We start from the raw sequence: 12364 nt of genomic DNA, 5'->3' as shown, positions 1-12364 counted from the left end.
TGTACAATCTGGCCTGTGTCATCAAGGAATGTACAATTTAATGAGCAGGCAAAAGGTTAGTACAATGAAATAATTTAAGAATAAACAAGCGATGCTTTAACCAGTTTGGCTCAGCGGATAGAGCATGGACCTGCGGACTGAGAGGTCCCAGGTTCAATTCTGGTCAAGGGCATGTGCCTTGGTTGTGGGCACATCCCCAGTAGGGGGTGTGCAGGAGGCAGCTGATCAATGTTTCTCTCTCATCTATGTTTCTAACTCTCTATCCCTCTCCCTTCCTCTCTGTAAAAAATCAATAAAATATATATATTAAAAAAAGAATAAGCAAGTGATAAACTATGATGCAATTAGTGAAAAGAAAGAAAAGGGCAGTATCTGTGAGAATTGAACTCACTAGAGAAGACCTCATGTTATTTGAATTTGAGCTTAAAAGATAAAGATATAAGCAAGCAGAAGAGAGGGAAAAATGTGTTATTCTAAGCAGAAAAACAATATAAGGAAATTCATGGAGGCAATGTTGGAGCAGGGAGGAGACAAAAGTGGTAGGTGTGTTGGGAATAGAAGGAAATAAAAACCTGGCACTAAGGTAAGGCATTTTTAAAATTGTATTTAAAGAAAATACAATTTCACAGTAAGATCTCTAAAAATCTTGTAGAAAAGAGTATATTTATCTGTAAGGATTTCATTGTAAATTCTGAAGCCAAGAGGTCTCATGGTGTATATGTTCACTGGGACCAACTACAAAAGAAGTCAAAGCTTTTAGTCCACCAGGGAGTGAGGTCAAGGAACATAAGGAAAAAACACCTGATTTGCAATGGGGAGTAGGCTGGACAGTGATTATTGGGGGCACATGTTGACCACATCTTTAAGAAGTTTCATGGAAGACCATCAGCAACTGTTTCCTGATTAGGAACCTGCAGCCTGCTCCCACCCTGAAAGACCGAGTAGTTTCTGCTCCTCATGGTTACGTGTTATGTTATTTCCTCTTTTTTTGTGTGTTAGGGTCAGACACGGCAATTTTGCAAGTTGCATTTTTTGCCATTCACTTAGGTATTTTAATGCTTGTATTTACAATATATTTCAGACATGATTATGAAGATACATTCAGTAAGGAGACTGCATGAGTTTTATTTTAGAAATTGTGTATGTGACTTTCAATGTCATTCATTGAATGTCTTGCCATTCCACGTACAGGAAAATTTTTATGGTATTACTTTTATAATTAAAAACCTTTATTTTAAAATCACACAAATCAATATTCATAAATGTGTGCAAAATCATTGAAAGAAATATAAGGAACTGGTAACTGGAAAACTTTAGAAAATTGGGTAAAATGACAGTACAGAGTAAGATACATTTTCATTGTATCTCTTTCTGCATATTTTTAATTTAGTACCATGTTTGTACCATGTTTATTATGTATTTGAAAAAAAATACAATTTAACAAACTACAGTGATGTGAAACATAAAGAACATTTACTTTTTCCCTATTTAATCATCACAAACTATTAATAAATGTGGAGTTATTAGCTGTCAACTGTGAATTTTTTTCTCTAGCCTCAGTGAGATTTGTCATTTGAATAAGTCAAATGCAACAAGGTTTTCCTAGCATGAATGGTTGCAAATTCTTGCAAGCTACCTCATTATGTCACTTGAAGAAAGCATTTGGCATTACTTCTGTGTTCCTGTTGCCTTTTGATATGATTACAAGGATGGATATTGTAGTAGATAACTGATTCTTTTCATTTCCTCAAGCTGTGGTGTTTAAGAAACAGTCACAATAGCCTGGTGAAACCTCCCACCCACCACCCACCCCCTTTGGAACCTAGTCACAAAACTTTAGTTAAAAGATATCGGAGCTTCATGTGTAAAGGGGGTAGGATACCTATTCCATCTGATTCCCAACCCCACCCCACTATCACCAGTGTTCTTGTAGCAATCACATGAGGTCATAAGCGTGAAAATACTGAAACATTATCAAGTGCTCTGCACTTAAAAAGTATTTTGGTTTTGTTGACCCAGTGATGATGATATTTCATTGGGGTAGACCATAGGGACATAGACAGTAGACAGTTCTCCCAGAGATCTATAGAGAAAACTTCTTTATGGCTTCACTTTAGGTGTCTTCAGTGCACCAGGCATTTTACAGAGTATGTATGTGATATGTAAAGTGTCTGGCCTTGGAAGCTTAACTTTTTTGTTGTTGTTGTTATTTTTATTTTCCCATCAACCCCTCCACCCAACTATACCCCTAACCAGTAGCTTAACTCTTAATGAAGTGTCTGTAATATATCAGATAACAAATCAGACATGAATGGGTAGCAGACAGTACTGATAAGGAGATTGGCTTTGAGAGCCTTGAAAGAAAAAATGTAGTCTATGGAGAGGTTGAAAGAGGAATACCCACTTCCCAAATTAAGAGGTAACTCTAAGCCTCATGAGAAACAGAAAGAAGAAACCAAGCAAGGAAAAATGCAGAAGCTTGTGGGGAGCTGCTCTGAGCCTATCTCCATACTGCTTTGTACTCTTCCAGGTAATTCAGCCCGTCAACTGCCCAGGCTCTCCTGATAGGTAGTTGGGCACCATCTATCTCCAGACCCATTCTATAAACACAGTGGGGAGATTCCTGCATGGTAGCAGCATTCAGGTTTAAGTCACGCAGATGAAGTACATACCCTGCTCCACCTAAGATTTGTGACTGTTGTAATTCTTTTTTGGAAGGCTTTGTCCCTATATTAGATTTCTGGCCTTTGTCCCTCTCTCAGTTCCTTATGAATGTGACCTGCCAAGCATTCATTCTCTGCTTTGATGGAGATGAGGGTTTAAGAGAATCAGCATTCACACCCACTTGCTTGCCTTTATTCCCTCTCTTGCTCCCCTTTAAAAATGGTCTTTAAAGGCAAAAGAGATAAATATACTAGGCTGTATATGATTTTTTTTTACCTGTTTAGCTATTTGATCAAAATAGCTCTAATTGCAGAAAAGTCAATGTGGCTTTTAATTATTTACAGAAAAATCTAAATTATCAGTTTATTCTCCCAAATGCAAGGTGTGTTTCTCTCAAGATACAATGAGCCATTAGCCAGCATTGACCAACCTTACTGGGAACATGCCAGCATCCTCTACAGTGCCATCACACCTCATACTGTGGTGAGGCTGAATCCAGATGCCTTGTTGCTTTTTTTGTTTCACTTATTTGAAATGGAACATTGAAGTTTGTCCCATAGTATTGTTAAAACTGTTTTCAACTTAATATTGTTTGGTACTAAGTCTCAGTATTCTCAGCTGTACAATGGTAGTAAGAGTATAACTCACACTACTGTGTGAGGATTAAAAGACAAAATGCAGTGGAAGTGCAGAACCTTGTTTTTGGCACACAGATCATGCTCTATATATCATAGCTAAGACTAGTATTTCCATTATGAAATATGCTCTGGGTCCTAGCCATGGCTATTTATGCAATCTAATGCCACTCCAATTTTTGGCTAGGACAGTGGCAAGCCATTTTTAACTCTCGCAGTCATCCAAACATAGCACACATTCAGAGGAAAGAATCATGTATGTGGTTAATTCCTGGTGCAGGCAAGTCATCTGAGGAAAGTTGCAAATTGTAAGAAGAAATCATATTAGAACCGCTTCAGAAATAATTGCCTAAAGAAAGTTTACGCTTGACGAAGTTAGATTAAATATGACATAGGCAGTTAACTTTCTCTTGCTAAAGGAGGGCAGAATGATTATGGAAAAATAAAATCTTCAGTTGATCTCAAAACTGTGTTCTAACCTTCAGTTTAAAATTTACTAAATTATTTTATTCCCAACAGCTTATATCTGAATAGCCCATGTAGGTTTTAGCCTTGCTACTCTCAGTGAGGTCCACCAATGAGGAGTATCTACATCACTGGGCAATGTGTTAGAAATGCAGAACTTCAGTGCATAATTAGAATCTTCATGTTAATAAGATCTCCAGGTGATTTGTATGTATACTGAAATTTAACAAGCACTATTAATAAGGTTCTCTCACCTAAATTCTCTCACTCAATCCTCTTATAAGTCTATGTGACTTATTAGCTCTGCTTTGCAGATGAGGAAACTGAAACCCTATGTTAACTGCTCAGCCTCAGGTCACACAATACAGTATCCAAGGCAACATTCAAAATGAGTTAATCTGCCCTGACTGGTTTGGCTCAGTGGATAGAACATCAGCCTGCAGATTAAAGGGTCTTGGGTTTGATTCCAGTCAAGGACATGTACCTTGGTTGCAGGCTTGATCCTCAGTAGGGGGCATGCAGGAGGCAGCCAATCAATGATTCTCTCATCATTGATGTTTCTCTCTCTCTCTCTCTCTCTCTCTCTCTCTCTCTCTCTCTCTCTCCCCCCTTCATTTTTGTAAATAATAATAATAATAATAATAAAAATATGTTTAAAACAAACAAAACAAAATGAGATAATCTGACCTTAATCCCATGCTCTTCCCACTGTAGACAATGCCCTGGGTCTGGTCAGTCCACAAAAAAAGGTAACGAAGTCATGATTGATTGCAAGTCAAATGTAATTATGAAAAGCCATTTCCAAAATCGGTGTTATTACCTCAGAAAAGAAGTAAGTGTCAGATAAATTAGGAGAAATAGGCAGTAACTGCCGGTGATGGGAAAATGTGAGGAACCAGTCATTTGCAGTTATTAAGAAAGCTCCAAATGGTCGACTTTCAGCCCATTGCAGTGGCAGTAATAGTGCCTACCGTACAGTAAGCTCTGGCTCCCAGAGACCCTGTGATGACATTGGGATCTCCCAGATTATCTAGATCATCTGCACATCTGAAGATCCTTTATTTATTCATATCTGCAAAATACCTTTTGCCACTTGAGGTACCGTATTTATTTATTTATTTGTTTGTTTATTTATTTATTTATTTATTTATTTATTTATTTATTAAATATATTTTATTGATTTTTTACAGAGAGGAAGGGAGAGAGATAGAGAGTTAGAAACATCAATGAGAGAGAAACATTGATCAGCTGCCTCCTGCACATCTCCTACTGGGGATGTGCCCGCAACCCAGGTACATGCCCTTGGCCGGAATCGAACCTGGGACTTTTCAGTCCGCAAGACACTCTATCCACTGAGCCAAACCGGTTTCGGCAAGGTACCGTATTTACAGGTTTCAGGGATTAGGATGTGGACATCTTTGAAGGAGTTATTATTTTGCCAACCACAGATCTCTTTAGTCAGGGCTTTAAACAATGTCATGTATGATAACTTTCCCATGAAAATGAATATGAATGGATAGATGTGCATCTCCTAATTACTCTGCAAATAAACTGAGCAGATTCTATTTCAAACAGCAGGAAAAATACTCAGTATACCCACATTAGACAAAGATTATCTCATGAAGCCATGCCGTGATAAACTATCCACTTATCAATAGCATCAGTGCCTTAACACAAAGCATACTTGATTCTGAGTTGCTGGTAATAATATTGGGATATGAGGTATTTTACTTTCAAATTGTACTTGAGGGCCATCTGGGGGAGGAGGACAAGCTACTGTTTTTCTCTGTTTTGCAGATGAGGAAACTGAAACCCTATGTTAACTGCTCAGCCTCAGGTCACACAATACAGTATCCAAGGAAACATTCAAAATGAGATAATCTGCCCTGACTGGTTTGGCTTAGTGGCTCAGAAAGAAGCCCTCTCCCTTCTTTCTTCCCCATCCTTTGTTTCTAACAGAGTAACTCTGCTTTTATCTTTATTATGTGTACACTTTCTATTGCACAATTGAGCTAAATGGGTTTTGGGGAGTAAATGGGGTATATTTCAAAACTACTGACTCAGATAAAAATGATTCCTCCCATCCCTGGCTGGAATAGGTTCAGGGTTCAGTGTGTCTGCCTCCAATGGCATTGTGTGGTAAGGGAAATATATTGTTCTGGATTTGTGAACCCAGAGTTCAGAGAGGAAAAGGAGAAAGAGAGGTAGGATCAGGTATAAATGTTGATTCTTTTGCCCCATTTACACCTTAATGAGGAAATCATATATGGAAGCATTTCAAATTATCTGGTATACAGACATTTGATCCCTATAAAACTGGAAAAGAATCATGTCGATGAAATGTATACAAGTCTCAACTAAAGACAAAGGTTTAATACAGAACTCCCCCATTAAACATCTCATGCTACATGTCTTTGGAAAGTTTTGAGCCTTGTGAAATATGTTGCCAAGATCAATACCCTGTGAACTTGCTTGTCAAAGCCTTCCCATACCTATTTCCCGATAGAAAGTCATTACCCATTTTGGAACCTTTCCTTTTTGATGCCCACCCAGTTTGATTGAGAAGAATGGTCAATTCATCATCACTGTTTATTTCCTGAGAAAGGATATTACAGTTAAAATAGGATTAGAGTCAGACAGCATTAATGTAGATGGTTGGCTTTCTGGAGGCTGTTAATCTGAATTCGTGAAAAGTCTGATTTATAAAATATCCCTATAGAAATGTAGCTTTTAATCATACATGAGCACTGTCATTAGTAAAGTGTTGCCATGAGAAGGTCATTTCAAACATGCCTTAAGGAGCTGATGTCTCCTCACACTTTTTCTCTAAGGTTCATAAACAGTCTCCCTAAATATCTCCTATAGATTTTAGTTTCATAAAAATCATAATATTTGTGTTGTAAGACACCTTAAAGTTAATCCAATCCACTTTGCACCACAATAGGAATCCCTCTACCACATTCTTTACTTCTAGCTATTCAGTCGCCTAAGGGTACAAAGCTAATTGGCCAGCTGTAGATTTTTAGAACTCCTTCCTGATGTTGAAGAGAAACCTTCCTGTCTAGATCTATAAATATTCACCCTAGTTTTACCTTGGAAAGCCTTCAGAATAAACTCACACCATTTCCTACAGGTCAGACCTTTAGTTTTTTGTTTGTTTGTTTGTTTGTTTGTTTTAAGACTATCATCATACGAACCACTCTCCTACTAGCTCTACAGTCTTCTTCAGGCAAAGTAATCCCAGTTTCAGCACATGGCTTCCAGAATATCTTATGGTATTATATTGAAAGGTTTTTAAACCACCTTTCACCATGATTAACAAAAAGGAGATTGGGCTCATGAGACAGAGGGAGATGACAACCTTCCCCCAACTTTAGATCCCCATTTCTGAGTGAAAGCAGAGCAAAACTTGGTCCAAAGAGATAATAAACAAAAGGACAAAAAGGAGATGACATACCCCAGCATGCCAAGAGGGAGCTGAGGTTGATTTTTTTATGGGATACAAAGAGAAAATGATTACTTAGGAAGAGTACTGATTGCCAATAGAGGCAAAGTAGCAAATGGTATCAACTTTCAAATGTTTTGCTTAGCTTTACAAATGTAAAATCAATCATTAGAAATGGTTGGTCCTTTATGATCATCCCTCCTGGTAAGAGTTTTACAGAGAGTTTACAAAATATTATGGTGGAGGAGGCCAAGAAGTGCATCCTCTCATTCCCTTATTCATATAGTCAACTATGGTCACTATGATGCTGAGTGATAGGTATTGGACACCCAGCAGTAAATATGCTTTACACAGCCTCTTCCCTTTGAGGGAACTTGAAGTCTATGATTTTAGTCTCACTTTCCTAACTAGCTATGAGGCAGAGACAATCCCCTCCCCCTCACTGGACTTGTTTTCTCTCATTAAAATGAGGATTGAACTCACCCTTTCTTGATGAAAAGACTATACTATGTGTATAGCTAAAATCAGAGCCCCTTGACAACCTATGGGTTTCTGAAGAAAAAAATAGCAACAGAAAATGAAAATTATCTTAACTGGAAAAAAATGGGATCAAGGGGGTGGGAGAGGGAGGAGGGGGTCAATGGGGGGGGGAGAAGGTATCTGCAATACTTTCAACAACACAAATATTTAAAAATAAATAATAAATAAAAGTATTAGGACACACACCAAAAAGGAATCTAAAGCTGTGCATTTGTATCTATCTCGATGCAACATTGGCTTTAAGTTTTCATGTGGAGTGAGGGACACAAGATTTTTTGGAGAGAGAAAGCAGTGTTATGGAACCCAAGGAACTTGGACACACACACACAGACATAGTTCTAATGAAAACTTTGACCATGGGCCCCTTACTGAGCCTCATATTTTCCATCTGTGAAATAGGACTTAATGCTCCACTTGGCCTGTATCTCACAGATCAGAGGTCCTTATGCTGAGCTGGGCTCTTTATGGTGGTTTGAGACTGAAAAGGGCAATGAACGATGTCATTTTTCTTTCAGCCAACCCTTGGCCAAGCCTCATCCCCCACCTGCAGTGCAAGCCAGTGGTGGATCCGGCAGCTCCAGTGACTCCGAGAGCAGCTCAGAGTCAGATTCAGACACTGAAAGCAGCACCACGGACAGCGAATCCAATGAGGTGCCTCCTGTGGCAACTCCAGAGGTGGGTGAAGTGGCAAGTGCCCCAACCACGATTTGCCTGTCTTGACTGTCACTAAGTCAACGCCCTAAATACCCAGCCATGCACTCACACTTTCAGCACAGTAATTATTTTAGCACAATAAATACTTCATAAAAGTATTCAGGTATTTGATAGCATGTTCCCCTCTAAAACATATATTCACACAGTTCCCAATAGGCAGACGCTGGCTGGGTGACTGACTTGTATGACTCAGTTACTTTGAACATTCAAGCTTCCACACATGTAAACTGTAACAGTAATAACTGGGCTAACAAATTATCTTTCTAGAGAACCAGTGAAGCCAGTCAAGACCCATTTCTGGCTCTGGGAACACCATGCCTTACTCTGGGTTGATTCAATGAATTGCCACTTGGCAATTAAAACACAAGAAGTGATCTTCTTTTGAAAGACATCAGCTCATGCTTATGGTACCAGCCAATAGAGGGTGACAGGATTAAAAAACACTTTAGTAGCTGTGATTCCAACCTGCACAGGGTAATAGGGTAAGGGCCCAAGAAATCTTATTGGTTCCCACTGTTGGCAGCATAGCTCTGACATTAGGGCAGCAGTTCTATTAACACATAGATCCTTGTTTAAGGCCTGACTCTACCATCGCTTTATATGTGAGATATTGGGAAAGTTATTTCTTAAGCTCCCAGGACTTGATTGTTTCATATGTAAAATGGGAATAATAATAGCAAGGACCTCATAGAGTTGTTATTAGGATGAAATAAGTAAATGTAAGTCAAGAGCTTCTCACAGTGCTGGAACATCATCTTTCAAAAGAAGAGCAATTCTAATAAAAATGTTGGCTCTTTTATCTAAACAGGCAGAGTTCAGAGTTAGAAATCAAACATCTGAATTATACGCATCATTTTCATGGCTTAACAGTGGGCACTAATGTTGGCATACATGTCCCCATACACCAAGGAAGTGCAGTGGTTTTTCAGAAGTCAAATATGTTCAGCCTTCAGTAAAAATACAAAATTCCTATTCTTTTTATAATGAATTACAGCATCATATAGGAGGCATTGGCACTTTGTCAGATAGAAAGCCTTTCTTTTGAATTACACTTGAGGCATGCTTACATTTCTTTTCAGGACCAGAGATCATTGCCTCTGCCTCCTGGTAATAGGTTAACTAATGAGTCTCACCAAAGGATTTGGGGAAAAGGTTTCCCCTCTACCCCAGGACTCCCTACACGCTCCTGAAAAAAAAAAAAAAAAAAAAAAAAAAAAAAAAAAAAAACACCCTCTCTGTGAATAAGTCTTTCCTTTCTGGTTCCTGGCGAGAGTGGAGAATATTTTCAGAAGAGTGGAAATTAGTTTAAATTAGAAGATTGGGGCTGATTTGTGATGTATTTGGCTCTCTAGGTAATTTGATTAATGTGGATTCTGTGTGTGTGCTTGTAAATGTGTGACTGGCCACTTAACATCCAAAGCTTTTACCAGAAGTCAGTGTACTTAGGGTCATTCTGAATCTTTCCCAGATGAGAAATTCATTATTGCTGCTGTTTCTCAATCTGTAGCCCGAGCCGCCCTCAACCAACAAGTGGCAGTTGGATAAGTGGCTTAACAAAGTGACGTCCCAGAACAAATCATTTATTTGTGGCCAAAATGAGACACCCATGGAGACGATTTCTGTGCCTCCTCCAATCGTCCAACCAATGGAAGTCCAGGTCAAAGTTAAAACAACTCCCAACCAGATCCTGGCTGAACCCAAAGAAAGGCCTCTCCTCAGTCTCATCAGGGAAAAAGCCCGTCCACGATCCACCCAGAAAACTCTAGAAACAAAGGCTTTGAAGCATAAGTTGTCAGAAACTGTTGAGACAGTTTCTCAAAGGACAATTGGGAAGAAACAGCCCAAAAAGGTTGAGAAGAACACTGGCATTGATGAGTTGACCTGGCCCAAACCAAATATTACCAGCAGCACTCCCAAAGATAAAGGAAGTGTGGAGCTTCCTGACCCACCAAGAAGCCGCAACAAAGCCACTGCCCACAAACCAATCCCCAGGAAAGAACCAAGGTCTCACATCCCATTGGCTTCAGAGAAGAAGAAATATAGAGGGCCTGGGAAAATCGTGCCAAAGTCCCGGGAATTCATTGAAACAGATTCGTCTACATCTGATTCCAACACAGATCAGGAAGAAACCCTGCAGATCAAAGTCCTGCCTCCTTGCACTGCTCCTGGGGGCAACTTTGCCAAATCCAAGGAAACCTGTGGTTCTAGTAAGACCCTCAGCACCCTAGCCAGCAGCAGCAGTTATAACAATTTATCCATCAATAATGAGGAGCCAACTTTTTCACCCATCCCTATAATGCAAACTGGGCTTCTATCTCCTCTAAGAGAGCAGGAAAATCCAAAAAATCTCTGGGTAAAGATTGACCTTGACTTACTATCTAGAGTACCTGGCCACAACTCACTCCAAGCAGCATCAGCCAAGCCAGACTACAAAGAGGCTTCCTCAAAACCCAGGCGTCAGATTGCTGCTTCAGCTGTGGAAAAACCTACCCTTAAGGGCAAGAGGAAGCACAAGGTAAGCTTTTTAATGTGGTCTGCCAAGTGATCATGAACAATGGCTGTTATTTGACTAACTTGATCTTGAGTATTATTTTTAAGAATGTCAGTGGCAATGGATTGCAGTCTTTGGTGAAAGCAATGGTGCTTTCCATGTGAAATACCATATTTGACATGACCAGGGAGAAAGTGTTAGAAATTATCAGGGTTGGGAAGCCAATATCAAGAATATACAATATGTAACAGGAGGGATCAAATATGTTACATATAGGAAATAAGAATATGAAGAGAGTCTTCTGCCCCAGGCTGTCAATCCCTGGGGTAGGATACTTAAGCAGCTCCTGCTTTCATGGACTCATGGGTCATTACTCTACAGTCCTCCACTCTAGCAGCATCAGGGAACCCAAGGGTTCCTAAGTTCAAAGGCATCCTCTGGGCCTGTTAATTGATCTTAACAAGCATCAGCACCCCCACAACCCACTTTGATTACACTTCGATTATTTTGACTCCTAGTAGACTTATGTTCTACCAAGCTCAATGGATCCTCTAACTTGTGTGGTTGGCTTGACTTGTAAAAATATCTCCTGCATATGGTTAAGGCTGAATTCCAGGGCTAAAAATTATAATCAGAAGTTGAAATGCACAATGGCCTCATATGTCAAATACATCTAGGGAAGTGAGTTTATATGTAATAGATTCATTCTGTTATAGCTCCAGACATGGTAGTTTTTTAGAGTAATATCATCTTGTGTGATTTGGGTAATATGTTTAATGGCTGCAACAGTAGCTAGAGAGAAGGTTTCTAATTCTTTCCTCATTTCTTCTGTCCCTTCCCAGAATAGACTTAAGAATGATCAGAAATGGCTTAGATTCTTCATTAGGGAAAAGTACTATCTAGGGCCAAGCCATACTGCTGAAAAGTATGATTTAAGTTTTCATTTAGCATTAATGATTCAAAAATAGAAGGTATTATCTTTGATCTGTGCACCAACTTATCCAATGAGGCTATTCCAAAATAGTAACCAAAGTCAGTGGTCCTTATCCTATTACTGTGTCCCCACTCTTAGTGAGGACAACACTACAACCAGGGATAAAAGTATAGCTTCACAACAACCACATGTAAAAGTCCAAGGAGTTCCTTGTACATAGTTAATTTCATTGAATGTTGTTGATTATACTACTGCCCTTTATAGGTTATTCACAATCTTTGTTGCTTGGACATCATTTATGTCATGTCAGAGTTTCAATGTTAATTCCTAAATTGCTCATTTATTAATGGGAGAGGTATCTGAAAAGTATAGATTCTCTTTACTTTTGGTATGAGATTTCAATCTCTAATCAGAGGTTCACATCACAGCTCAAGTGTCTCCCATTTAAACTTTTGGCCCTGGCTGATGTGATAAAG

General features: G+C 39.1%; 1 protein-coding gene across 1 annotated transcript in view; it reads left to right on the top strand.

Annotated features, from left to right (window-relative positions):
- Positions 1-12364, top strand: part of AFF2 (ALF transcription elongation factor 2) — a 633956-nt gene that overhangs the window by 575809 nt on the left and 45783 nt on the right. The window contains exons 10-11 of the mRNA XM_059678586.1: positions 8265-8424; positions 9971-10978. Of these exons, the coding sequence (XP_059534569.1) occupies positions 8265-8424; positions 9971-10978 (1168 nt within the window). The remainder of the gene's footprint in view (positions 1-8264; positions 8425-9970; positions 10979-12364) is intronic.

Source organism: Myotis daubentonii, chromosome X, assembly GCF_963259705.1.
Source record: "Myotis daubentonii chromosome X, mMyoDau2.1, whole genome shotgun sequence".
Classification (NCBI taxonomy): Eukaryota; Metazoa; Chordata; class Mammalia; order Chiroptera; family Vespertilionidae; genus Myotis; species Myotis daubentonii.
Note: the sequence above shows the minus strand (reverse complement) of the source record. Positions and strands in the feature narration are given on the sequence as shown.